Source organism: Pan paniscus, chromosome 19 (genome assembly GCF_029289425.2).
Source record: "Pan paniscus chromosome 19, NHGRI_mPanPan1-v2.0_pri, whole genome shotgun sequence".
Classification (NCBI taxonomy): Eukaryota; Metazoa; Chordata; class Mammalia; order Primates; family Hominidae; genus Pan; species Pan paniscus.
This window is the reverse complement of record NC_073268.2, coordinates 15,375,796-15,402,754: the sequence shown is the minus strand read 5'-3', so window position 1 is coordinate 15,402,754 and position 26,959 is coordinate 15,375,796. Positions and strand designations below refer to the sequence as shown.

At 49.2% G+C, this 26,959-nt stretch overlaps 1 protein-coding gene across 2 annotated transcripts in view; it reads right to left on the bottom strand.

Annotated features, from left to right (window-relative positions):
• The window catches only part of DNAH2 (dynein axonemal heavy chain 2), a 121,779-nt gene that overhangs the window by 27,759 nt on the left and 67,061 nt on the right, over nucleotides 1–26,959 (bottom strand). For both annotated transcript variants that reach the window (XM_057300344.2, XM_055101998.2), the window contains 26 exons: nucleotides 26,629–26,809; nucleotides 25,768–25,895; nucleotides 25,270–25,422; nucleotides 24,885–25,010; nucleotides 19,704–19,922; nucleotides 19,359–19,476; nucleotides 19,013–19,149; nucleotides 18,048–18,185; nucleotides 17,801–17,959; nucleotides 13,963–14,115; nucleotides 13,689–13,780; nucleotides 13,177–13,375; nucleotides 12,827–13,051; nucleotides 11,738–11,842; nucleotides 9,368–9,556; nucleotides 8,763–8,848; nucleotides 8,494–8,624; nucleotides 8,195–8,344; nucleotides 7,700–7,867; nucleotides 7,306–7,466; nucleotides 6,796–6,935; nucleotides 4,311–4,443; nucleotides 4,011–4,150; nucleotides 1,561–1,771; nucleotides 960–1,076; nucleotides 627–768 (listed from right to left, as the gene is read on the bottom strand). In XM_057300344.2, the coding sequence (XP_057156327.2) occupies nucleotides 627–768; nucleotides 960–1,076; nucleotides 1,561–1,771; nucleotides 4,011–4,150; nucleotides 4,311–4,443; nucleotides 6,796–6,935; nucleotides 7,306–7,466; nucleotides 7,700–7,867; nucleotides 8,195–8,344; nucleotides 8,494–8,624; nucleotides 8,763–8,848; nucleotides 9,368–9,556; nucleotides 11,738–11,842; nucleotides 12,827–13,051; nucleotides 13,177–13,375; nucleotides 13,689–13,780; nucleotides 13,963–14,115; nucleotides 17,801–17,959; nucleotides 18,048–18,185; nucleotides 19,013–19,149; nucleotides 19,359–19,476; nucleotides 19,704–19,922; nucleotides 24,885–25,010; nucleotides 25,270–25,422; nucleotides 25,768–25,895; nucleotides 26,629–26,809 (3,901 nt within the window). The remainder of the gene's footprint in view (nucleotides 1–626; nucleotides 769–959; nucleotides 1,077–1,560; nucleotides 1,772–4,010; nucleotides 4,151–4,310; nucleotides 4,444–6,795; nucleotides 6,936–7,305; nucleotides 7,467–7,699; nucleotides 7,868–8,194; nucleotides 8,345–8,493; nucleotides 8,625–8,762; nucleotides 8,849–9,367; nucleotides 9,557–11,737; nucleotides 11,843–12,826; nucleotides 13,052–13,176; nucleotides 13,376–13,688; nucleotides 13,781–13,962; nucleotides 14,116–17,800; nucleotides 17,960–18,047; nucleotides 18,186–19,012; nucleotides 19,150–19,358; nucleotides 19,477–19,703; nucleotides 19,923–24,884; nucleotides 25,011–25,269; nucleotides 25,423–25,767; nucleotides 25,896–26,628; nucleotides 26,810–26,959) is intronic.

Sequence of the window (26,959 nt, the reverse complement as noted above, 5' to 3'; positions counted from 1 at the left end):
TTTTTAAAAATTTCATATTTAATAATTATAAAAGCAATCAGAAATGTAGTTTTTTGTTTTTCTCTTTTTAGTGAAAAGAAATAGGTAACTTTGTAAAAAGTCAGAAAATACCAGTAACAACTAAATAATCTTTTTTTTTTCTTTGGAGACAGGGTCTGGCTCTGTCACCCAGGCTGGAGTGCAATGGCGCAATCTCGGCTCACTGCAGCCTCAGCCTTCCAGGTTTAAACGATCCTCCTGCCTCAGCCTCCCAAGTAGCTGGGACTACAGGCATGCACCATCATGCCCAGCTAATTTTTGCATTTTTTTTGGAGAGATGAGTTTTCGTCATGTTGCCCAGGCTGGTCTCAAACTCCTGGGCTCGTGATCTGCCCACCTTGCCCTCCCAAAGCTTGGGTTTACAGGCATGAACCACCACACTCGACCCACAACCAAAGAACCTTAACTGATATTCACGCGGTCTCCTTTCTACTAGGCTCTGTGCTCTCCTTTCTACTAGGCCCTGTGCTCTTGAGGGTAAGAACAATGCCTCATCCCTCCCTATCTTTCTGAGTGTCTGCTGCACAGCCGACGATCAATAAACACTGGGTGAGTGGAAGTCATTGATTTCATTGTCTCTAGCTTACCTAGCTGCCTCTTGGCCTCTGCCCATGTGGGCTCGTTGCCTCGAAGAATCATAACTGCCTGCATCACTATCTCCACTTGGGCTGGGGGCCGTCCATAAGACTTGATCTCTCCTATATCCTTCTTGTTCAGAGACTCCAGGGCCTGGGGGAAAAAGGGATAAAGTGAGGGAGCAACTCAGCGGGTAAGACAGGACCTTATGGAGACAGAACCTAGCTGAGGTGCCACCTCTTCTTCCCACTTCCCCAGAGTCTTTGAGGACAAAGAAGACTGGCCCATTCCCTTCCCCGGGGCCTCGCGTTCCTGGCTCCCATCCTTGCACCCGCCCCTGGTACCCGCATGGCCTCTTCCAGGGCGGGCAGTGCCTCTTCTAGATCTTTCTGGGCATTGTCAGCCAGTGCCTGACACTTGATTTCCTCAACTGCAATCTTTTCACTGTTGGCTGTTACGGCCTAGGGATGAAAAAAGGACAAGGGTTTTTTGTCTTTGCCTTGGGCAAAGGTGGGAGTGATGGTGTTGGTGGAAAAGATGAAAGCTAAAGAATTTTTTTTTTTTTTGAGATGGAGTCTAGCTCTTTCGCCCAGGCTGGAGTGCAGTGGTGCAATCTCAGTTCACTGCAACCTCCGCCCCCAGGGTTTAAGCGATTCTCCTGCCTCAGCCTCCCGAGTAGCTGGGATTACAGGCACCCGCCACCACGCCCAGCTAATCTTTGCATTTTTAGTAGAGACAGGGTTTCACCATGTTGGCCAAGTTGGTCTGGAACTCCTGACCTCAGGTGATCCTCCTGCCTCAGCCTCCCAAAGTGCTGGGATTACAGGCGTGAGCCACTGCACCCAGTCACTAAAGAAAATTTAAGAAGGGGGGAACATGGGTTCCCTGACGCAGTAGCCGGCACTGGTGGGAGTGGGGCACGGGGGGTGGGCGTGGGCCCTGGACCTTCTGCTGCTCATCTGCCTCCCGCTTCTGCTGCACAATGATGACCAGGTACTCCTCACACTGCTTCTGGAACTCGGCCACCTTCTTCTTGGCATCCTCCAGCTCCAACGACATCACTTGCACCTTTTCCCTAGTTTCGTCGATCTTGAACAAGCCTGTCCGCAGTTTATTGGCTTGGTCCAGCAGCTCCTGCCGTTTTTCTCCCAGCAACCTGGGGGAAAGAATAGGACAGGTGGTGGAGAGGCGGGGCTTCCGGAAAGCGCGGTGTCCTGTAAGGTCCACCTTCCCCGTGTGTCTCGAGTCCGCCTTCCTTTCTGTTGCCACCAACACTACCCCCACCATCCTGGTCGGGATTCTATCACTTCCTGCCTGGGTCATTGCCAACAGCTTCCCAAGGGCTCTTCTTGATTTCAGGCTCTCATTCCTCTGGTTTGTTCTACACACCACTACCAGAATCAGCTTGTTAAACAGTCTCCATCACACCACCTCCCCTACATGAGAATCTTCCTCTGTTTCCCACTGTGGAACAGGCAGGTGGGCTGGCCCAGGGCAGGCAGCCGTCCCTCAGCTCCAGCCTGGTTTTTTTTCCCTATGGGAATGAATGTGGGCCCAGTATTGCAACAATTTATTGCTCTCTCTCTCTTTCTTTTTTTGTAGAGATGGCGTCTTGTTATTTTGCCCAGGCTGGTCTCAAACTCCTGACCTCAAGTGATCCTCCCACCTCAGCCTCCCAACGTGCTGGGATTACAGGCATGAGCCACTGCACCTGCCCCACAATTTCTGATTTTTTTTTTTTGAGACGGAGTCTCGATCTGTCACCCAGGCTGGAGTGCAGTGATGCGATCTCAGCTCACTGCAACCTCCACCTCCCGGGTTCAAATGATTCTCCCGCCTCAGCCTCCCCAGTAGCTGGGATTACAGGCACCCGCCATCATGCCTGGCTAATTTTTGTATTTTTGTAGAGACAGGGTTTCACCATGTTGGCCAGGCTGTTCTTGAACTCCTGACCTCAAGTGATCCGCCCACCTTGGCCTCCCAAAGTGCTGGGATTACAGGCGTGAGTCACCGTGCCCAGCCTTATTTGTATCTTTTAAAATATCCTTTGCAATAAATCAGCAATAGTAGGTGAAGTGTTTCCTGAGTTCTGTGAGCCACTCTAGCAAATTAACTGAACCTGACAAGGGGGTGGTGGGAACCCTTGATTTATAACCGGCCAGGCAGAAACACAGGTAAAACACTGGGCTTTCGGTTAGCATCAGAAGTGGGGGGTGTATTGTGGGACTGCGCCCTCCACCTGTGCGATCTGACTCTAACTCCAGGTAGATCGTTTCAGAATTGAGTTATATTATAGGACACCCAGCCAGTGTCCCCTGGAGAACTGCTTGGGTGGGGAAAATCCCCACCACATCTGGTGTCAGAAGTGAAGTACAGCCAGCCTTCCGTATCCACATCCGTGGATTCAACCAACAGAGGATCGAAAATATTTGAAAAAAGTCTGGGCACGGTGGCTCATGCCTGTAATCCCAGCACTTTGGGAGGCCGAGGCCAGAGGATCACCTGAGGTCAGGAGTTCAAGAACAGCCTGGCCAACATGGTGAAACCCTGTCTCTACTAAAAATACAAAAAAAAAAGAAAAATAGCTGGGCATGGTGGCGCGTGCCTTATATCCCAGCTACTAGGTAGGCTGAGGCAGGAGAGTCACTTGAACCCGGGAGGCAGAGGTTGCAGTGAGCCAAGACTGCGCCACTGCACTCCAGCCTGGGCAACAGAGCAAGACTCCGTCTAAAAAAAAAAAAAATTGCAAAAAAATTTGCATCTGCACTGAACATGTACAGACTTTTTCTTCTTGTCATTATTCCCTAAACAATACAGTATAACAACTATTTACATAGCATTTACATTGTATTAGGTATTATAACTCATCTAGAGAGGATTCAAAGTATATGGGAGGAACGTGCATAAGTTACATGCAGATACTCCATTCTATATCAGGGACTGGAGCATCTGTGGATTTTGGTATCCGTGGGAGGTCCTGGAACCAATCCCCCACGGATGCTGAGGGACTGTACTGTGTTGAGTGAGAGAGTAGGGAAAACACTTTGCTTTTTCTATCTCATACAGGTAGAAAGTCTAGAAGATATTAAAGGCAGACAGGAAAGGACTGGGTATATTATGGCAATGTTCCAGTTATATTATGGTCAGAAAAAGACAGATAAACTTCATGCCAGAAAATAAGGGCCAAGAGGGTGTGGAGAGCGGCTGAGGGGGACATAGCCAGAAGGCTCTGGAGACAGCCCCTCCCACGGGAAGCCCCAACTCCCTCTTCCCAACTTCCTGGGCAGAACTGTGGCCTTTGTGTCTCTGCCCTTGCACATCAGCATCATTTCACCCATCGCCCTTGGAAGACACCAGCCTCCCTGGCCCTGCACATCCCCTGCCCCCCTTCATACTTCTTATATCCAGACAGGAGTTCCAGGTATTTGGTGGGTGTGACATAGTTGTGTCTCCGCAGTTCCAACAGCATCTTCTGGGAATACTGAGCTACTGACCAGTGCATAGTGACAAAGATCTGGGCCACCTTCCTGTGGATCTGAGGCCAGTGACACAGGATGAAAAGGCAGATGGAAACGGAAGTGGGAGAGAGGCCGGGAGTGCGATGAGAGGCGGGGAGGAGAGAGGCCGGGGGTGCGATGAGAGGCGGGGGAGAGGGAGGCCAGGGATGCAATGAGAGGTGGGGAGGAGGGGCTCACATTCTCCTGAGTTCCCAGGTCTACTCCTATGAGGCACTTCTCAGCCACCTCGAGCAGGGCCTCTTGGGGCCACTCTGAGAACCAGTTGATGGTTGTGCAGTTCACCAAGGCTGGGTACTGGCGGATCCAGTTCCTGGGAAGGGGTTTGGAGAGGCTGTAAATTCAGTGCACAGACACAGCCTCCAGGTACTGGCTTCCCAACACACATCCACTCACTTTCTAAGAACCTAAAATGCCCCATCCCCTTGCTCCTGTATCTCCTTGTCCAAATTCTGTTCCTGCAGAGCTAGTTCAGCAGAGCATTTAGAAACAGCTTCTGGCAACAGAAAAACCTGGTTCTACACTTTCGAGGTGTGGATCTCCAGCAAGTATCTAAGCTCTTTGAATGCCAGTTTCCTCGTCTCTAAAATGGGAATAATAATACATGCTGACTAGGGTGGTTGGGGGATTCAGTGAGGTGTCACACGTGAAAAGCTCAGCGTAGTGCCTGGCTATGGTAAGTACACCGTATATCACAAACATTAAAAACAAAATGGTAGGCCGGGCACTGGAGCTTGTGCCTGTAATCCCAGCACTTTGGGAGGCCAAGGCGGGTGGCTTCCTTGAGCCCACGTGTTCAAAACCATCCTAGGCAACATGGCGAAACCCCATCTCTACAAAAAGTACGAAAATTAGCTGGCCGTGGTGGCATGCGCTTGTAGTCCCAGCTACCAGAGAGGCTGAGGCAGGAGGATCACTTGAGCCTGGGAGATGGAGGTTGCAGTGAGCCAACATGGCACCACTGCACTCCAGCCTGGGCAACAAAGCAAGACTTGGTCTCAAAAAAAAAATTTTTTTTTTTTTGAGACGGAGTCTTTCACTCTCGCCCAGGCTGGAGTGCAGTGGCGCCATCTCGGCTCACTGCAAGCTCCGCCTCCCAGGTTCACGCCATTCTCCTGCCTCAGCCTCCCGAGTAGCTGGGACTACAGGTGCCCGCCACCATGCCCATCTAATTTTTTTGTATTTTTAGTAGAGACGGGGTTTCACCGTGTTAGCCAGGATGGTCTTGATCTCCTGACCTTGTGATCCACCTGCCTCAGCCTCCCAAAGTGCTGGGATAACAGGCATGAGCCACCGCGCCCAGACAAAAAAAAATTTTTAAGGTAATCCAAATTGCTTCCCTGCACAAGTTCTCCGCCCTCTTCCTAGTTTCTGATTCCCTTAAAAATCTAGTCATATCAAGAAAATGTGGTATAGACATACAAGATAATATTATTCAGCCTTAAAAAAAGAAGGAAATCCTGACACATGCTACAACATGGATGAACCTTGAGGACAATACGCTAAGTGAAATAAGCAAGTCGCAGATAGACAAATGGTAGCTGGGCGCGGTGGCTCACGCCTGTAATCCCAGCACTTTGGGATGCCAAGGCGGGTGGATCACCTGAGGTCAGGAGTTTGAGATCAGCCAGACCAACATGGTGAAACCCTGTCTCTACTAAAAGTACAACAATTAGCTGGACATGGTGGCGAGCACCTGTAATCCTAGCTACTGGGAGGCTAAGGCACGAAGATTACTTGAACCTGGGAGGTAGAGGCTGCAGTGAGTCGAGATCACAGCACTGCACTCCAGCCTGGGCAACAGAGCGAGACTCCGTCTCAAACAAAAAAAGAAACAAAGACAAGTGCGGCATGGTTCCACCTATGTGAGGCATCTGATGTCAGACTCAAGAGACAGCAGCTGGGGAGGGAATGGGGAGCAATGGTTTCATGGGTATGGAGTATGGCCTCGGGAGCATGAGAAAGCTCTGGAGCTGTTACACAACAGTGTGAGTGTACGTCACACGACCGAGCACTGCACTCAGAAACGATTAAGATGATACATTTTGTGTGTGTGTGTGTGTGTGTGTGTGTGTGTGTGTGTGTATTTTGAGACAGAGTCTCGCTCTGTCACCCAAGCTGGAGTGTAGTGGTGTGATCTCGGCTCACTGCAACCTCTACCTCCCGGGTTCATGCGATTCTCCTGCTTCATCCTCCTGAGTAGCTGGGACTACAGGCGCCCCCGCCACCATGCCTGGCTAATTTTTTGTATTTTTAGTAGAGACGGGGTTTCACCATGTTAGCCAGCGTGGTCTCGATCTCCTGATCTCGTGATCCACCCGCCTCGGCCTCCCAAAGTGTTGGGATTACAGGTGTGAACCACTATGCCCGGCCTGTGTGTGTGTGTTTTTAACCACAATTAGATTTACAATGACAAAACAAAACCAAAAAGCCACCCACCAAAACAAACAAACAAAAATCTAGTTATGCCAAAAAAGGATGGACGACTCCCATGTCCACCAAAGGAACTTCCTGAAATCAGGCACAGCCTAAGGAAAGGAGATGGGTGAGGCGGGCAGAGGAGCCTGCTGTTATTCCTGACACTAATTTCCAGAAGGCACAGGAGGCCACAGCAGGGTGAGGGAGCACACAGAAGGGGCTGAGAGAAGGATGTCACAGAAGTCACCTGAAGGGATCCCCCATGGGGCTGAGGCAGAGCACGATGTGCAGGTTGTTCCGCACGCGTTCGATGAGGTAGGCGAAGAGGCTGTCCGATGACTCAGGCACCTGCTCCACCCGGGCCTGGTCTATGATATGCGACTGGATCTGGACAGAAGCCACCCAGGGTCAGAGGGCTGGCGTGTCCATAGCAGAATCAGCGGCGGCAGCAGGTCAGGTGGTGCTGACGAAGTGTTTCCCAGGCTGGACTTGAACTCCTGGCCTCAAACCATCCTCCCACTTCAGCACCCCCCACCCCCGAGTAGCTGGAACTACAAGCTCAAGCCACTGTGCCTGGCTCTGAAGCGTGGGTTTTAAAGCAGCTCTGCCCAGGGTCCCTGGAGGGGACCTTCCACCTTACAGGGCTGAGGTGGGCAGTGGGGGTGTGCCAGTGGCACATTCTGGGAGCTGTGGTCCTTCTGGGGTCAGCTAGGCAGGCCAAAGAACCGACTGGTCAAGGGTGTGGAAGGAATCCTACCTCTTCAAATTCATCAGGCTTGTAGAGATTGGGCACCTCGCCTGAGCTGAGGATGTTGTTGATGTCCTCTAGGAAGGACTCATCAGCTATTTGGGTGTCCACAAAAAGGAAGGACGTGGTCTTGAGCTCCACCCCAGCCTGGCGATACAGACGCTTGATATCTGGCCGGGGGAGGGAAGGAGGACAAACTCACTGCAGATTCCCCATCCTGGGCTTGATTCCTTTTCTGAGATTTAGGAACCCTCCCCGCCCCGCAGCATACACGCGACACCATCCTACACCCAACACGGGCCAGACATGTCTGCCCATCTGGCTGCCATCTCTCCTCTCTTGTCACTGCAGGAATGTATGCATCTGATCTTTTATTCCTAGCATTTCAGAAACCCAGCCGTACCATCTCGGAACTCCTGCTTCCGATAATGTTTGGTGACCTCGATCTGGAAGGTGGTGTAGTCGCAGATGGATGAAGCCAGGCGGGCCAGACTCTGGCGTCCGCTGCCCCCGATACCCACCAGGAGCATGTTGCCCCGAGGCTGTCCAATGACCCGCACGATCCGTGTGACTGGGGGTGGGGTGGGTGTGAGGGTAATGAGTTGGCTGAGCAAACTCAGGGGACCTCCAGGCCCTAGGCTAGGGATTGGGGCCCCTGAAACTGAAGCAGAGGAACCAAGAGGTATGAGAAGAAGTTGGTGCCCAAGGCCCAGGAGGCAATTCAACTTTTAACCTCCACCTTCTCTGTTAAACACACACTGCCACAGGGCATCTGGGGCCAGGGAGAAAGGCAGCTTCTGGAACTTGATTTGGGAGACCTGGGAAGGGACCCCTATTTCCTTAGACATACCCCATCACTGAGATGATGGGGAAGGGGATAGGCGTGGCAGGTGCTCACTGTGTTCAATAGCCTCTCGGAAGAGCACTAGCTGCATGGGCACGACAGAGGGTGACAGGTTATACTCATTTAGAGCTGTCTCCATGACTGTCTTCAGCACTGTCAGATCCGTGAGGTCTTCATACACCTTGGGCTCCTTCAGGAAATCCCCTGAGCCATGGGAAGAGGGGATCAGAGTCACAAATGCCTGGTTTGCCTCCCCCTACAGGGCTCCACACTTCAGACCCCATGCCCTGACTCCTTCTAGCCCCGATGTTCTAAGAGTGTCAAGCCCAAGGTCATCACAGCTCCTGGCTCACCAAAGATAGGAGGACGCTTGCTGGGACAGAGATGATGAAATGTGAGGTCAAAGAAGGAGCCGAGCTTGTCGCTTATGATGCCCATGAAGGCTTCTGTGTCTGCCGCATCAACCAGCCGGTCAGAGAAGACTCTGTGGGCAGGGGACTGGGGTGAGATCGGGGAATAAAGAGGAGAATGGCCTGGGGAAGGCAGTGTCAGGCTGGGAACGAAGTGGGGGTGGGAGCAAGGCTGAGGAAGCCTTCGTTTGGCCAGGGCACATGCATGTCACCTGAAACATTCATGGATCCAGAGCCGTGTGATGCTGGACTTGGTATCATGGAAGTCCTTGTTGGCTCTAAGCATGCCCTGGAACACCTGGGAAGAGGACTGACTGTTGGGACCAGGGAGCAAAAAGATTCCCTCCAGAAGTTTTTTTTTTTTTTTTTGGGGGACAGAGTCTCACTCTGTCTCCAAGGCTGGACTGCAGTGGTGCAATCTCAGCTCACTGCAACCTCTGCCTCCCAGGTTCAAGCAATTCTCCTGCCTCAGCCTCCCATGTAGCTGGGACTACAGGCGCGTGCCACCATGCCCAGCTAATTTTTTTGTGTGTGTGTATTTTTAATAGAGACAGGATTTCGCCATGTTGGCCAGGCTGGTCTTGAACTCCTAACCTCAGGTAATCTGCCTGCGTTGGCCTCCCAAAGTGCTGGAATTAAGGTGTCAGCCACCGCACTTGGCCCAGAAGTTTTAAAGGTAAGGCCAGGGAGTGTGGCACTTCAGCACGGGGGTGACTTTTGGTGCGCATGCTAGTGAGTGTTAAGGCTTAGTTTGAGAAGAGAAAGCCTCCACGGAGGCTGCGCCAAGCAGAAGGGGCAAAGTCAGGCCACGAGTCACCTTGGAGATGTCTCGAAGGTTGAAGAGGTAATGCATCTTGGTGGGCGTGGGCAGGAAGCGCTGTACCACAGTGTTGTACATGTCCAGGGTGGCCTCTGTCACCACGTTCCCAATGGGCTTCACCTCTTCCTCAAAGTCCTGAAGCTTCTGATTGATCATGGTGCCGAATATGCGGATGATCTGGGACTCCTAGAAACAGACCCTGGCTCACTCTCCAGGGCTCCTGGCCTTCTAGCCAGAGGGGAAGCCAATAAAGAGCTTGGCTCATGGGCACAATTTAAGGGGGTGTCAAAAAAAATCCTAGGGCCGGGCACGGTGGCTCATGCCTGTAATCCCAGTACTTTGGGAGGCCGAGGCGGGCAGATCACTTGAGGTCGGGAGTTTGAGACCAGCCTGACCAACATGGAGAAACTCCATCTTTACTAAAAAATATAAAATTAGCCGGGCGTGGTGGCACATGCCTCTAATCCCAGCTACTTGGGAGGCTGAGGCAGGAGAATCACTTGACCCCAGGAGGCAGAGGTTGTGGTGAGCCAAGATCATGCCACTGCACTCCAGCTTGGGCAATGAGTGAAACTCTGTCTCAAAAAAAAAAAAAAAAAAAAATCCTAAACTCAGAAATAAGACAACTGACAAATACTATTATATAACACTATATATATATACACTATATATATACACTATATATATATAGTGTTATATTATACTATATATTTATACATATTTATATTTATTTATTTATTTATTTATACTGCAACTTCCGCCTCCTGGGTTCAAGCAATTCTCTGCCTGATCCTCCCAAGTAGCTGGGATTACAGGTGTCCACCACCACGCCCAGCTAATTTTTTGTATTTTTAGTAGAGACAGGGTTTCTCCATGGTGGTCAGGCTGATCTCAAACTCCCGATCTCAGGTAATCCACCTGCTTTGGCCTCCCAAAGTGCTGGGATTACAGGTGTGAGCTACTGTGCCCAGCCTTAACACTATATATATATGTATATAAAATAAATATATATATTATATATGTATATAAAATAAATATATATATTATATATATTTATATATATATATATATATATATTCAAGCTGGTGTCCAATGGTGCAATCATGGTTCACTGCAGCCTCGACCTCCTGGGCTCAAGCAATCCTCCCACCTCAGCCTCTCAAGTAGCTGGGAACACAGGTGTGCACCACCACACCCGGCTAATTTTTGTATTTTTTTGTAGAGACAGGGTTTCCCCGTGTTGCTCAGGCTGATATCAAACTCCTGGGCTCGAGTGATGCACCTGCCTCAGCCTACTAAGGTACTGGGATTACAGCTGGGAGCCACCGTGCCTGGCCAACACAGTATTTAAAAACAAAAATGAATGCAAAATATTCATGAGGAACAAACACAAACATTTTAAATAAAGACCAGATGGGGATTACTGATTTCTCCTTTCCCCTTAGGCTCCAATATGGCTTAGCACTATACTCTACTGATTTTGTATTTATTCAAAATGGTGGTATTTTGCTCATCATAAATTATTGGCATTAATTTTAATTTTAAAAAATATTGCATTACTACAGACTCGCCAGTACTAGTGGCCAAGCCTCAATACCTTCCCTGTTCCCCTGGGATCCCTTGGCCCCACATACTTCTCCAGTTCTCCTTCCCACTCCATAGGATCAATAAAATGTCACAGACAGGAAAAAAAAATGTGAGGCCAAGTGTGGTGGGAGGCTGAGGTTGGTGGATCTCTGGAGTCCCGGAGTTTGAGACCAGACTGGGCAACATGACGAAACTCTGTCTCTATTGAAAATACAAGAATTAGCTGGGCGTGGTGGCGGGCGCCTGTAGTCCCAGCTACTCTGGAGGCTGAGGCTGGAGAATCACTTGAACCCGGGAAGTGGAGGTTGCAGTGAGCTGAGATCATGCCACTGCATTCCAGCCTGGGCAACAGAGTGAGACCCTGTCTCAAAAAAAAAAAAAAAAAAGGAAGTGTTAACATATTATTTCTCCTGATTACAGAGTCTTTTGGGTGCCCCCTTAAATTCTGCACTGAGACGAGTGACTTGCTGGCCTGGCTCTAATCCTGACACTGCCGTGGGCTTTGTAGGATCTACCTTCCTTAGTCTACTTGGGCTTCACTGTGTTCTCTGCCCATTGGGACTACAAGGCTTCCTTGTCCACAGCCAGGAAGGTACGCTTCCAACCCGTAGCTCTCCTAGCTCAGGAGCCAGCACATGCCCTTACGGATGGTCCCAGCGTCCTGCGTGGAGCTCCGCTTGGGGTGCCTCAGCCCCTTGGGATCTGGCCCCTGCTTCTCTGAGACAGACACGTTTCACCTCCTACCCTCCCCTCATCCTGCAGCCCCCATGAGGTCCTCACTGTGGGGAAGGTCATGTTGATAATGTTGAAGCGACTCTGTAGCCTTGGGGAGATGACAGTCCGTCCACCCCCAGGGGGGCCCATGGCAGCCATCAGGAACATTTCCTAGAGAGCAGCGACAAGGAGGGCAGACAGGCAGGAGGGGAGAGGGCAAGAGAGGCGCCAACACAGGCCAGGTGAAAAGGAGTGGGAGGAAAACAGTGCGAGGAGGGACAAAGGGGAAGAGGAACCGGGATGCAGCGAGTTGAGAGGAACATGGAGTGGCAGGGCAGGGGGAGGGGAAGAGAAGGAAGGGACATGGGAAACTTATTTTAGTACCAGGAATGCATTTGTCTGTATTTCATCCTTATAATCCATGTACCCAAATGAGAAAATACAGGTAAGTAAAAAAACATTTGTGTCTTCTAGACTTTCTCTTTTTCTTCTTTTTCTCTTTTTCTTCTTTTAAAATTGTACATATCTATACACGTGTGTGTGTGTGTTCTCTCTCAAACACACATGAATATAGCACTAGGCGAGTTTTTGGCCCTGAGTGCCAGATATACACACAAACAACCCCAGGAGCCAGGCCGCGATGGCCGCTGATTAAAGAGAAGCAGCCGGAAGCATGGCTCAGGCCTGTAATGCCAACACTTTGGGAGGCCAAGATGGGAGGATCTCTTGAGCCCAGGAGTTCAAAACCAGCCTGGCCAACATATGGGGACCTTGTGTCCACTAAAAATCATAAAATTAACCTGGCACCCCAGCCTTGGCAACACAGCAAGATGCTATCTGAAAGAAAGAAAAAAAGAAAGAAAGAAAGAGAAAGAAAGAGAAGAAAGAAAAAGAGAGAAAGAAAGAAAGAAAGGAAAGAAAAAGAAAAAGCAAGCAGGCAAACAATATGCTCAGAATCCCACGAAGGTGCCAGGACTGAGGGAGGACGCCTGGCTCGTGAGTGGGGAGCCGAGAACTGCTGTCATGGAGAAGGACGCTCCTGTGTGGGAAGGAATCCAGGATGACAGGACCATAGCCTGGGGCCCCAGTGGAGTGGGGACTGAGCCTATCCCAGAAGGAGCGGAGGCCTGAAGAACAGACTCTAGCGAGGCTTACTCGAATGTACTTGATGGTCTGCTTCGTACGGTCATACCAGAAGCCATAGTCAATCCAGAGGCGGATCAGCTCCAGGGGTGGCTGGGACCCAAACATGTCCTTAGCGGGCATATTTAGGTCATCCATAAAGGTGATCATGCTTTTGCCCCCGAATGGCACGTAGACACCCTTGGTTCGCTTCTCAACCCTGCTCTCAATGATGCTCTGCACGTTATTGGATGTGGTCTGGTGAAAAGGTACCGAATGAATGTGTGGGTCCCCTGAGAGAAATACGGGCTTAGAGAGGAGGGTCAGGCAGGCACTTGGATCCCAAGGGAGCCGGCAGCCTGGCCCCTGGATCCCCAACACACCTGTGCGGACATGTTGACAACGAGCACCGACCACTGGCTGGAGGGCAGGGACTGCAGAACGCTCTGGGCGATGGAGGTCTTCCCAGTCCCCACGGGACCCACCAGCAGAATGGGATTCTGGTTGGCCACCAAGGTGCTCACCAGGTAGTTGTAGCGAACAGTGTCGACGGTGGGCACCATGATCTTATAGAAGGGGGCGCTAGGGAAGAGCATGGGCTGGCTCTCAAGGACCAGCCGCCCACTCCTTTCCAACTCCCACTTCCTTTCCCTCTACGTCACCACTGTCTCATCACCACCCTGCCCTCCTGTGGGGCCTGGGGATCATGTGCTCCCCTCAGAGACCCTGTCCCAAGCCCTCTAGGTCCCGCTTCCTGTCCTCAAGAGGCAGCCCTTCTCTGGGACCCACCTTCTCCTTCCTATTGCTCATTTTTGCTTCTAGGCCCCATCTCTCTTGCCACATCCCCCACCTACCGCTGCCCCATGCCCTCCTCACACCCAGGCCCAGCTCTTACTTTGGAGGGTAGCGCCAACTCTTAGGGAGCTTGTCCTCAAATGATGTCCAACTCCGTATTCTGGGGTCCACAAAATACTCATATACCGTGTCCTAAGGAGGGCATGTAGGTCAGGTTACCAAAGCCTTCCTTGAGCCTTCTCCAGCCCAGAGAACGGGCCCCAGACCACCGGGTGGAAGAAAGAGAGAGGGAAACCCAAGCAGAGCCTGAGATGGGGGATGCCCAGGGGGTCTGGAAAAACAGGGCAAATAGGACAGCCAGGTGTGTGCCCAACCTTATTGGGAAAGGAGCCCTCGATCTCTCGGAGGTAGCTGTCGATCCTCTTCCGGCCCTCCTCATCCACAGAGGCACACACAGACCAGATCATGCTGAACACAAATGTCATCTCTACCATGGTGACATAGTTCTCGCCGTCAGCTGGGTTCACCTGGATGGAGAACGAGAAGAGGAAATGACCCACCTGTAAGAGACCAGGGGTCCATCTGGCAGACTCGTGACACCAGAGTGTGGAAAGGCTGGGTCTTCCTCCTTTCCTGGCTCTATTTGGAAAATCGCACAGTTTTCCAAATGTGGATGTTTATCTACAACCTGCTGAAAGACAGACAAACCTGAAATTTCTTATAGCTCAGCAGTTGCCCTGAGCTTCCTCACTGCTAACTCATGAAGATGCAGCCATCATCTGGCCACAACAGGCCTGCCCTGGAAAAGCAACCAAGGGTGCTCAGGAGACAGGTCCCGGAACATTCACAGTGACTTGTTTGTAATTGCAAAACACTGGAGATGACTGAAATGTTCACCAGTAGAGCAGTGGAAAAATAAAATGTAGTGTTCTATCATGGAATAGTATATAGCAGTTAAAGCAATGAAATGAATCTACGTGTAGTAATACAGAACTCAAAAACATATTGTTAATTTAACGGACATGTTGCAGTATATAGCATGATATAGTTTTAAAAAAAAAATACCACATTTTCAGTCAGGCACGGTGGCTCATGCCTGTAATCCCAGCACTTAGGGAGGCAGAGCCGCGTGGATCACCTGAGGTCACGAGTTCGAGACCAGCCTGGCCAACATGGTGAAACCCCATCTCTACTAAAAATACAAAAATTAGCCGGGTGTGGTGGTGCCTGTTAATCCCAGCTACTCAGGAGGCTGAGGCAGGAGAATCGCTTGAACCCAGGAGGTGGAGGTTGCAGTGAGCCAAGATGGCACCGCTGCGCTCCAGCCTGGGCAACAAGAGCAAAACTCCATCTCCAAAAACAAAAAAAAACAAAAAACATATTTTCTATGGATACCCATGGTATTATAGGTAAAGGTGTACCTTTAAAAAAGGCCTAGGCCAGACATGGTGGCTCATGCCTGTAATCCCAGCACTTTGGGAAGCTGAGGTGGGAGTATTGCTTGAGGCCAGGAGTTCAAGACCAGCCTGAATAACATAGTGAAACCTGTCTCAACAACAACAACAACAACAAAGCCAGGCATGGTGGTGTGCATCTGTAATCTCAGCTACTCAGGAGACTGAGGTGGGAGGATCACTTGAGCCCAGAATGTTGAGGCTGCAGTGAGCCCTGATCATGCCATTCCAGCCTTGGTAACAGAGCAAGACCCTGTCTCTTAAAAAAAAAAAAAATTAAAAAAGAGGTCTGGAATGACATACACAAACATACTCCAGTAGTTACTTGTGTGGAGTGAGGAGCAGATCAGGACTGGGAGGAGAGAGGGGAACAAAAAGGACTTTAGCTTTATATGAAGAATTATTATTTTCAGAAAGAGAACTTGATTCAACAATTATCTGTGTAATTAAAAATTAAAATGTAAAATGTGGCCTGGTGTGGTGGCTCATGCCTCTAGTCCCAGCACTTTGAGAGGCCGAGGCAGGAGGATCACTTGAGTCCAGGAGTTTGAGACCAGCCTGGGCAACACAGTGAGACCCCGTCTCTAGAAATAATCAAAAATTAGCTGGGTGTGATGGCGCACGCCTGCGATCCCAGCTACTCAGGAGACAGGAGAATTGTTTGAGCCCAGGAAGTTGAGGCTGCAGTGAGCCGAGATCACACCACAGCACTCAGCTTGGGCAACACAGTGAGACCCTATCTCCAAAAAGATAAAATGTAAAATGTACCAACTTAATAATGGAAAGAGCATATTTAGAGCCCACGCTCTCAACCCCCTGCCCAGAGGGCACGTGACAGATGTCTTTCTTCTGATTGGGCGCATGGAGCACATGGGGCCATCCCACCTCTCTCAGGCCTCTTGGAGACCACAGACAGCAAACTCGGCATCCTTCAAACCATCCCTGGCAAAGGGATAGTCTGCTTTACTATGCAAAGCAGACACAGGCCTGTGGGTGGAGAGCGCTTGAGGATGGGTTGTGAATTAAGATACCTAGGACCACAGATAATGTGATACACTTGGTGCGTCCAATCCAGAATACTGATCTTGGGTTTAGAGAGTAATCCTCAATCCTGGCCAGGAGCGGTGGCTCACGCCTGTAATCCCAGCACTTTGGGAGGCCGAGGTGGGTGGATCACCTGAGGTCAGGAGTTCAAGACCAGCTTGACCAACAAGGTGAAACCCCATCTCTACTAAAAGTACAAAAAATTAGCTGGGTGTGGTGGCAGGCACCTGTAGTCCCAGCTGCTCAGGAGGCTGAGGCAGGAGAATCGCTTGAACCTGCAAGGCGGAGGTTGCGGTGAGCTGAGATCGTGCCACTGCACTCCAGCCTGGGCAAAGGAGTGAGACTCCATCTCAAAAAAAAAAAAAAAAAAAAAAAAAAAGAGTATTCCTCAATCCTATAGGTGGGAAATTATGTTAAGAATCAATTGTCTGCCATTTTCAGTCCAGAATCCTTAGTCTGTGCTCCCAGCCTTTCTCAGCACACAACCCATCTCACCATCCTCATGGTCCAGCCCTCTCCTCAGGGTCTCTGCCACGCTGAAGCGCATCTACACAAAAACACCACCCACCACATCCGGCTACAGACCACCAGCTCGGCCCGCCCTGCCAGGCCTGACTCCTGTGTGTCTGCACTTCTGCAGAGGCCACTCTTGCCCTCTGCTCACGCGGGAAGCCTCCCCTACCCAGCCCGTCCTTCTTGACATCTGTGGGCCATCGATAACTCGTAACTGCCGTCTGCCCACACAGTACCTGGCAAGTCCATCTGCGGTTTTTTGTTTTTGTTTTTGTTTTTTGAGACAGAGTCTTGCTCTGTCTTGCCTAGGCTGGAGTGCAGTGGCACAATCTTGGCTTACTGCAGCCTCTGCCTCCTGAGTTCAAGCGATTGTCCTGTCTCAGCCTCCCAAGTAACTGGGACTACAGGCACGTGCCACCACACCTGGCTAATTTTGTATTTTTAGTAGAGACAGGGTTTCACCATGTTGGCCAGGCTGGTCTCGAACTCCTGACCTCAGGTGATCCACCCACCTCGGCCTCCCAAAGTGCTGGGATTACAGGCGTGAGCCACCGCGCCCGGCCCCATCTACATATTTTTAATTTACATTAACTGTACCAGGAATGACATATGTTCCTACAGATCTTAATTGTTGATGACATATTAATAGTTTAATTACCTAGCAACATCTTTAAAAACAATACAAACCATTTATAGGCAGTGATTTAATCTCAACAGAAGATATCAAATTTTGGTCCTTACTTCTAAACTGAGCACAGTTTTTCTTAAATATTGATTAATCTGAAATGTTTAAAAAGTCCTCTCATCAGAATAGCCTGGGAGCTTCTCCTAGGAGAAATGGTGTCCCAGGGCCTCATCTACGCCAAAACTTATATTTTGAAGGGATGGAGAAGTGAGGAGCGGAATGAGCTATTTTCAGCTCCCAAAGCATGGGTGGGAAATTATAGTGAGACCCCATTGTGTACATATTCAATTCAGAACCCCTAGTCGGACCTTTCAGCTCAATGCACACGTGCACACACACAGACATGCACACACACACCCCTCACTGCCTCCATGGTCGTTGAAGCCTCCCCTTGGAGTCTCTGCTCCACTCAAGCCTGGAGTTCAACCTGTCTCAGACACGCTGTTTCCCGGAAGTTGTTCTGGTGAGGCTGTGAGCACCCCCTGCCCCTGCCCGTGGTCTGTGTCCTCCCCTTACCCCATTCTCTGGCGTGGCCAGGGCAGAGTACAGCTTGCAGAGGGAGGTGATACCGCTGTATTCGGGCAGGGGCACCAGCTCCTTGCAGTTGTCCTTCTTAAAGGCCAGCATCTTGTTGATGAGCTTTTCGAACATGCGTTGAAGGGGCTCCACCTCAGCCTGGAGTTGAATAAGAAGGGGCTCTTCATTCACCCTTGTGTCCTGGAGCCACCCTGGTTACTTTCCCTCTCCTCAGTTCCCTTCATACCTTTGGCCTCTTCTCCAGCCATGACTGAACATAGGGCTTCCAGCCCAGGTCAGCGTAGTCAGTGTAGACCATCCCGCAGCGGGATACAGTGGCCGGAGAGGCCATTGCCAGGTTCTCCACTTCAAACAGGAGAGACACCTAAGGATATACGTTTGTCAGAACTTCATCTTTCTCTGCATCCCCCACCTTCAGGAATAATAAAACACCCAGAACTCGGATGCTACAAGTTCACAAACGATTTGCAGTTTTTTTTTTTTTTTTTAAGACAGAGTCTCACTCCGTCACCCAGGCTGGAGTGCAGTGGCGTGATCTTGGCTGACTGCAACCTCCGCCTCTCAGGTTCAAGCAATCCTCCCACCTCAGCCTCCAGAGTACCTGGGACTACAGGTGCACAACACCACACCCAGCTAACTTTTGTATTTTTTACTAGAGACGGGGTTTTACCCTGTTGGCCAGGCTGGTCTTGAACTCCTGACCTCAAGTGATCTGCCCACCTTGGCCTCCCAAAGTGCTAGGATTACAGGCGTGAGCCACCCGGCCCGGCCCAGTTTGCTTTAAAAGGAACTAGAGCTTATTCAAGGTTGTCCTTTTGAAAAATCACTCTCTTGCTCGCATTGTTGGAGTGGGTGGAAAAGGGTGTGCTTGCCAGTCCGTGAATTCGTACCTCTGGGTGCACAAACGAGGGTCCTGCCTCATGCATCCGTGGGAACGAGCCGAGGAGGGCCGCCCAAGCCTACACAGTGCTTACAACAGAGGGTGTTTTTCTTATCATCGTTCTCAACAGCCGCGGCAAGCAAAGCATTTTTTCTTCAGCTGCAGGTTTCCCTGAATCCAGGTATCCACCTTTCAGCTCTCTCCCACAGAACCTGCCCTGCTCTGAGATTTCTGGCTCTCCTCCCCAGCCCCGGCCCATGCCCTCCGGTGCCTGCCTCTGCAGGCCACCAGGAGTCAGCCGCGTCCCTGACCTGCTCCGGCATCGCGATGCGCTCGCCGTTGATGAGGGTCAACACCTTGTTATCGTCCATGACGGAGTTCATGCTCTCGATCCACAGTGTGTCCACGGGGCCATCGAACAGGATCCACTTCTCGTCGGGTTTCTCATCTGAGTAGATGGTGGGTGATGAGGAAACCGGGGAGCCGCTCACCTTGCACCCTCCGCTCACGCTCCTCGAAGACACAAGCCTACATTCCCTTGTACTTCAGCATTCCCCAGGCATTTCTCTCCCAACTTGGAACTTCCTATCCCCAGACTCCCTGCCCCCTTAGGAGACTCAGGCGTCTGCTCTCCACACCCCACGATCCTCTGGATACCTGCACATGCCATCCGCATGACACTGGACAAGATGCCATCTGTCCATTCATTGGTGCTGAGGTCATATTCCCCATACAGTTCCCCCAGGGACAACGCCTTGGGGTTCAAAGGGAACTCCTGAAAATGACACCGGAAGGGGTTTTAGCTGCTGATGGACAAAAACCCCTCTTTATTTCCAGACCCCCCTTAGGTACGTGCATTTGTCCCTTCTCTCATCGCTCCAGGCCACCATGGTCCCAGGTACAGCTCTCCCGGCCTTGCAAGGTCCTCCCTGGCCCCCACCCTCCATTGTCTTCTTACTACTCAAGTCTCTGCCCACTGACTCCACTGTCCCAGCCCCGTACTCTAACAATGTTGAAGTTAGGGTCTCCGGCGCGGCACAGAGAGGACAGGGAGGCCTGCAGAATGCGCCATGAGGCAGTCTTGCCACTGCCCGTGCAGCCCACGATCATGGTGGAGTGGCGGGAGTTCTTGGTCTCATACAACTGGAAAACCTTGGTGAGGGTGAACGGCGTGCTTTGCAGGCCCATGTCTCGAATCTCCTGCTCAACGGTCTCCCGCAGCTGAGGGAAGGGAAAACACAGCAAGCAGAAGAAAAAGGATGAGGCCTTTAAAGGGCTTTCAAAATCTCCCCGGTGCCAGAGAGAATACGTTCAAACTGTTAAAAATGGCACCAGGGCCCTCTGCACTCCGGCTCTGTTCACTCACTGGGAAGCTGGCCCATTGCAGAGTTGAAAGATTGGGCTCTGGAGTCCGCCAGCCTGGTTCCCCAGCTCCCAGCTATGTGATCCTGGGTAAGTTACTTCTCCACGCCTCAGTTTCCTCATTGACACAGTGTCTTACATGTAGCTCTACACACTTTTTGTTATTATTCAGCAAATATTTATTAAGCCTGTACAATGTATGCCAAGCACTGTGCTGGTTGCCAGGGATACGGCTTGGAACAAAATAGATTTCGTCCTATTGCAGAGCTCACAGTTTGGTGGAAGAGCCCATTTAATAGTAAAGACATTATTACCTAAGTTAAAAAGTAATGCTTGAAGAACCATGACCTAACAGATGGGCCCCAGAATAGTGTGCCATTTTTAAACACACAGCTCATGTAGCCAAATATTTTCAAATCGATACAAGATAGTTACTTGCACTAACAGGCCTCACTAATTCCACTTCCTTCCACTATCTGAGAAGTAGTTTTATTAGTATGTTTTCTGTGTGCACATGTGTTTAGTGTCGTAAACAAGTTTAATGTCACATTTTCTACTTATTCAGTTAAAAAATATTCTCAGCCAGGCGCGGTGGCTCACGTCTGTAATCCCAACACTTTGGGAGGCTGAGGCGGACAGATCGCCTGAGGTCAGGAGTTCGAGACCAGCCTGGCCAACATGGCGAAACCCCGTCTCTACTAAAAATACAAAAAATTAGCCGGGTGTGGTGGCGTGTGCCTGTAGTCCCAGCTACTCAGGAGGCTGAGGCACGAGAATCGCTTGAACCTGGGAGGCGGAGGTTGCAGTGAGCTGAAATCTCACCACTGCACTCCAGCCTGGGCAACAGAGCTTTTTTTTGAGACTCCATTTCAAAAAAAAAAAAAAATTCTCTAATTTCTTCTTTGATCCATTAGTTATTTAGAATTGTATTGCCAAATTTCCAAACACTCGGGCTTTTTCTATTTTGTCACTGTCTGTTAAAAGCATTCAAATGCATCTCTTTATGGATTTTTTGGTCTGTTTGCATTATCTGTTCCTAAAAGAAGTCAGTCAAGATCTCCCACCAGGGCTGTGGATTTATGTGTTTCTCCTTATGGTTCTGTCCAGTTTCTTTTATGGATTTTGTAGCTATATTATTTAGTGCATACAGATTTAGAACTCTTATAACTTTCTGTGTATTGATCCTTTTATCATTATGAAATGTCACTCTTCACCTTTACGATTGCTTCTTGCCATAAAGTCTGCTTTGCCTGATAGCAGTAGAGTTATCACTGTGATCAGAAACTGTGGTCTGAATATCTTCCTTTGACATTTTTGAGGCAAATTTATGGCCTTTACATAGTCATCAATTTTCCTTTTCCTACATGGTCCAACAATTTTCTATGTGTGCTTGAAAAATATGGTTATGCTTCAATTATTTATTTTATTTTATTGAGTTGAGTTGAGGTCTCACTCTGTCACCCAGGCTGGAGTGCAGTGGTACAGTCATGGCTCAATGCAGCCTTGAAGTCCTGACCTCAGGTAATCCTCCCACCTTGGCCTCCCAAAGTCCTGGGACTACAGGCATGAGCCAACATGCCTGTACGATTCTCCAATTATTGAGTCCAGTTTCTATAGATATCCATTAAATCATGATTGTTGATTGTGTTCTTCAAATCTTCTATATCCTGATTTTTAGTCTGTTTGCTCTATCAATTAAGAAATATTAAGCTCTCCACCATGATACTAGATTTGTCTCTTTCTCCTTGTAATTGTGCAAAATTTGCTCTACTTATTTTGAGGCTATATTATTAGATGCACAAAAATCTAGAATTGTTATACCTTCCTGATGAGTTGAAACTTTTATTATTATGAAATAGCCCTCTATTTCTAGCAATGCTTTTTAGCTCAAAATCTGTTGTCCCATATTGCTACCCTAGCTTTCTTTTGATTCGTATTTACTAATACTAATTATTTACTAATAATTATCAAATAATAGAAAAAACATCATTTTCTATTCTTTGACTTTCAGCCCTTTGTCATTAAGCTTTAGATGGGTCTCTTGTAAACATTATAAAGTATCAGTATAACAATGTATGGTTACTTTTCCTTCCTTGGGCAACTTTTTTTGTTTTCCCTAGGATCTAATAGTTTTTGTGATTTTTGTTTGCTTAGGTTCTGGTTTTTTTTTTTTTTTTTTTGGAAACAGGGTCTCACTCTGTCACCCAGGCTGGAGTGGCACAATCTCACAATCTCAGCCACTGCAATCTCCACCTCCTGGGCTCAAACAATCCTCCTGCCTCAGCCCTCCCAATAGCTGAGACTACAAGCATGAGCCATTACACCTGGCTCATTTTCACCATGTTGCCCAGGCTGGTCTCAAACTCCTCACCTCAAGCAATCCACCTGCTTATGCCTCCCAAAGTGCTAGGATTACAGGTGTGAGCCATCATGTCCGGCCTGTTTGCTTAGGGTTTTGTTTTTGTTTTTGTTTTTGTTTTGCCCCCATGTTTGCTTAGTTTTTAATGTGCTTATCTCTAACTCAATTCCAAACTCTACCAGTTGACTAAATCTTTCAAACAATTTTCACATTGGGTATCAATTTCTTCTTTAAAAAGTCCTCCTGGCCCGGCGCAGTGGCTCATGCCTGTAATTCCAGCACTTTGGGAGGCTGAGGCAGGCGGATCACCTGAGGTCGGGAGTTCGAGACCAGCCTGACCAACATGGAGAAACCCCGTCTCTACCAAAAATACAAAATTAGCTGGGTGTGGTGGTGCATGCCTGTAATCCTAGCTACTCGGGAGGCTGAGGCAGGAGAATCGCTTGAACCTGGGAGGTGGAGGTTGCGGTGAGCCAAGATTGTGCCATTGCACTCCAGCCTGGGCAACAAGAGTGAAACTCCATCTCAAAAAAACAAAACAAAACAAAACAAAACAAAACAAAAAACAGTCCTCCTGAAGACTTCAGGTTTGCTCCAGTCTGGATTGGCTTCTCTCTTTGCCCAGTGCACCACCATCATCCTGTGACCTCCATTCACCAACACCCTGAGGATTACTGTAGCCTCCCCCTTGCACCAAATCTTTTGTTTCCCGTCGTCCTTTTCACGGTGTGCTCCTGTGTTTAAGTAGAGCACGTTTTCTAGTAGCTTTTGGAGAAAGTAGTTGTGACTACAGGAGCACACCTCCATGTGTGGCTATTTTTTTTTTTTAAGAGATGGAGGTCTTGCTATGTTGCCCAGGCTGGTCTTGAACTCCTAGCCTAAAGTGATCCTCTTGCCTCAGCCTCCAAAGTGTTGAGATGACAGGCGTGAACCACCGCACCTCGCCCCTATCAGTTTCAATATCTGAAGTAAGTTTTCATGGATCTGATTCCACTGTCTGTTGTTCTTCTGGCTCCCATTCATGGTTTCTTGTTTCCTTGTGTGTTTTGTGATTTTTGACCATGAGTTGCTCATTTTCTTGGACTTTTACCTGTGGCAATTCTTTGAAGTGTGAGTTGAAATTTCATTCCTCCAGAAATAATTTGCTTTTGCTTCTTCTAGTCACCTGGGGGCACTAACAACCTAGAACTACTTAATATTAAAATCTAAGCTTGAGATTTCTTTTCTGATTACACAGTAGGATAAATGATGACCGGAAACCATGTGAGAGCTGGTGTGTGGTTAGGAAATCTCAAAGGAAATTTGGTCTTTTTCTTCCATCATCAGAGGTCAAAACAAGCAAGTTTCTTTCCTGTATATACCCTTCTAAATCTCAGACTTCTCGTTTTTCCATCTACTGGGGGTGTTGCCCCTTGGGGACTGGGGTTTATGCAGCACTGCATCTTCTGTTATATCTTCAGACTTGGGTTGTTTCATCTCCTATCCTCACTGCCTTAAGATCAACAACAGTTTTCAGGGAGAAGGCCAGCTTTGGTACTTACCTGCCTCCCAGGGTTCCTGCTTTTACTCCCTACCCTCCTCAACTCCTGGAATTCTTTCTTTCTTGCCAGCTTAGCAATGCATTAAAAAGGATGTTATTATTATATTTTTATCCATCATTTTAGTAGTTTCAATTGAAAGGATCATTCAGGGTATCTAGACTACCACACTGCCAGAGAAGAAAGTTCTTATGCTTTCTAAAACTCCCTCTTCCATTCTGCTGCTCTCTGATACCAAGTGGCTTCTAGCAGCCCCTCCTCAAAACTCCCTGATGAGGTGAGAAGTAGAGGCATGGAGGACTGATGGGCACGGAGAAAGTACAAAGGCAACGGACTAGAGGTTTCAATGAAGTCAGGGCGCTGCTGCATGGATGCACTTGAGCAGGTACATTTGAGTAGGTCAGCGGAGGAGGGAGTTGTGGTCAGAGAGCAGAATGTTTGAATAGTCTATTGCTTTATAGATAAGGAAGTCCAAAGAGAGGTCAATTGACTTGTTCAGAGTCATAGCTAGTAGATGGCAGAACAAGGACTGGAAGCCAAGTTTTCTATTCCCAGATGCATATTCACATATGTGGTCAGGGAGAGTGCGGTTTTTTTGTTTTTGTTTTGTTTTTTGAGACAAGGTCTTGCTCTGTCACCCAGGCTGGAGTGCAGAGGCACAATCTCAGCTCATTATAGCCTCAATCTCCTGGGCTCAAGCAATCCTCCTACCTCAGCCTCCCGAGTAGCTGGGACTACACTCGTGTGCACCACCATGCCTGGCTAATTTTTGTACTTTTTGTAGAGACAGGGTTTCACCATGTTGCCCAGGCTAGTCTCAAACTCCTGGACTCAAACAGTCTGCCCACCTCGGCCTCCCAAAGTGCTGGGATTACAACCACGAGCCACAGCACCTGGTCAGGGAGAGTATTAAGGAACAAATACCTTGCCATAGTCAATGACAGGCAGCTCAATGTTGGGAAACAGATCTTGCACGATGGCATTGAACAGGGGTGCATCAACTGAAGTGAGCTTGGCGATGTTCATATCTCTCATTGAGAGCAGCAGAACCTGAATGGGAAAAGACAGAGACTCAGGCTTGAGGAGGCAGGGCCTAGGCCTTTCACCTCCAAAGGGCTTCGGGGCACGTGCCAAGAACAATGGATACACCAGTTAGCCATTAGCAAAGCAGCGGGCAACACGGGGATGGGACGAGGTGGGAAGGTGGGAATCCCAATCTGAGGAAAGAAAGGGTCTGAAAGACTTGAGAGAAGTGACATAGGTCCAGTGACAGTGGAAGTCAGGTCCAAAGGCTGTGTCCTTGCTCTACCTCTTCATCAGTCAGATCCGGCTGTAGGCGGCGCTTCTTGCCAGCATAGCGCAGAAGGGAGGTGAGGGCACGCAGGCCAAAGTCATAGTGGTCCTGTCTGGACAGCTGCTGCACAGCCAGTGAGTAGAGTGTGTACACCTTCTTGGCCAGAATCTGGGGAACCAAAACAGAGGAGGAAACAGTCCATCTCCCCACAAATCCCTCTGCTTCATCTCAGGACAGTCAGAGACAAGAAGCCAGGTCCCAGGACATGAAGCAGCTAGGAGGCACTCTATGGATTCTCCTGAGGAAATTGTGTGAATGACGCCATTGTCAGTTAGTGATATCACGGAGGAGAAACCTCCCTCCCCTAAATTTTTCTCCCCACACATCCTACTGACAATAGTCTAAGTTCCTTAGAGGATAAGCTGATTGTGAGGCCCTTGGGGAGCTCCTCTGTCCAGGGAATAATTATGAAAGGAAATTAAAATCACTGGAGAAAAGGGGTTATTGGAGTACCTTGCAGTTGCCAAAGCCCTCTCCAAAGAGAATGATTTCTGCAATGAGGGTGGAGTCAGGCACCACCATGGCAATTGGGCGGAACATGGATTTAAGATTTTCAGGAAGCTCTGTGCGGCCAGCATAGCCTGGAAAACAATGCCACTTGCTTAGAATCATATATTTCCTCATCTTGATTTGCTTCCCCAAACCCACTTTCCAATCAGTCTCATTTTCTCCCACCCTAACTCCATCCCTAACTTTCTCTCCAACTCCAAGACCACATCCTTTCTCATCTCAGCCCCAGCCCTTCCCAGTCCACTTTGGTCTTCTCTCTTATCTCTGGTCCTTTCCTTACTTTCTGCATGGCCTTGTTTCAAACTCAAATCACAGAGCTGTCAATTTCCCATCTCTCCAGGTTCTGTGTGTATAGCTCTCATCAGTCCTAATAGAAATCACAGCTGTTCCTCTTTGTTCAGTTCCTAAACCCTTTCCTATCCCTGTGCTGTCCTAGACCCTTCCCTCAGAGTTGTTTCTAGGAAACAGTAATGAGAGACCCTAGGGCCTGCTGCAAAAGAGATGGCAGAGAGACCAGAACTCTTGGAGCTAGCCTAAAGGGGGAAGAAAGCTAAGTGTCTTAAAAGATGAGGGCTACATATACACACATAAGTGGTTATTAATCCCTTTGGGGAAAACAGTAAGATTGCTTCCCCTTCTCCCGGAAAGTTGTGTTTATCCTTCTCTTCCCTTTGCTATCTTTAGCCAGACTTCACTTAGCTATATACATTCGCATGGAAGGGGGAAGAGGAGGATGCGCAGTTATTTCCCCTGAACACCCAGTTCTTCCCACCCCAGGAGTCCCATCCACTCCCTGCCACCTACCAGGATTCATGGTAATGAAGATCCCACAGGACCACACCAGATTTATTTCAAAGCCATCAAAATGGAAATGGGTGAGGCCGGCAGCCAGGGCAGACAGGATGCACAGGATCTGGTGGGCCACCACTGACAGCACCTCAATGTTGATGCGGTTAAACTCATCAAAGCAGCCCCAAGCTCCAGTCTGCGGGGTGCAAGGCAGAGTCACTGGGAGCGAGAGGTGCCCCAAGAGGCTAGAAAGCGTGATTAACGCACCCTTCCTTCAAATGTTTCAATAGGCGAGGCGGCCTCCAGAATAGGGGGCAGGGAGGAGGGCACCAGAGTACACTGTTGT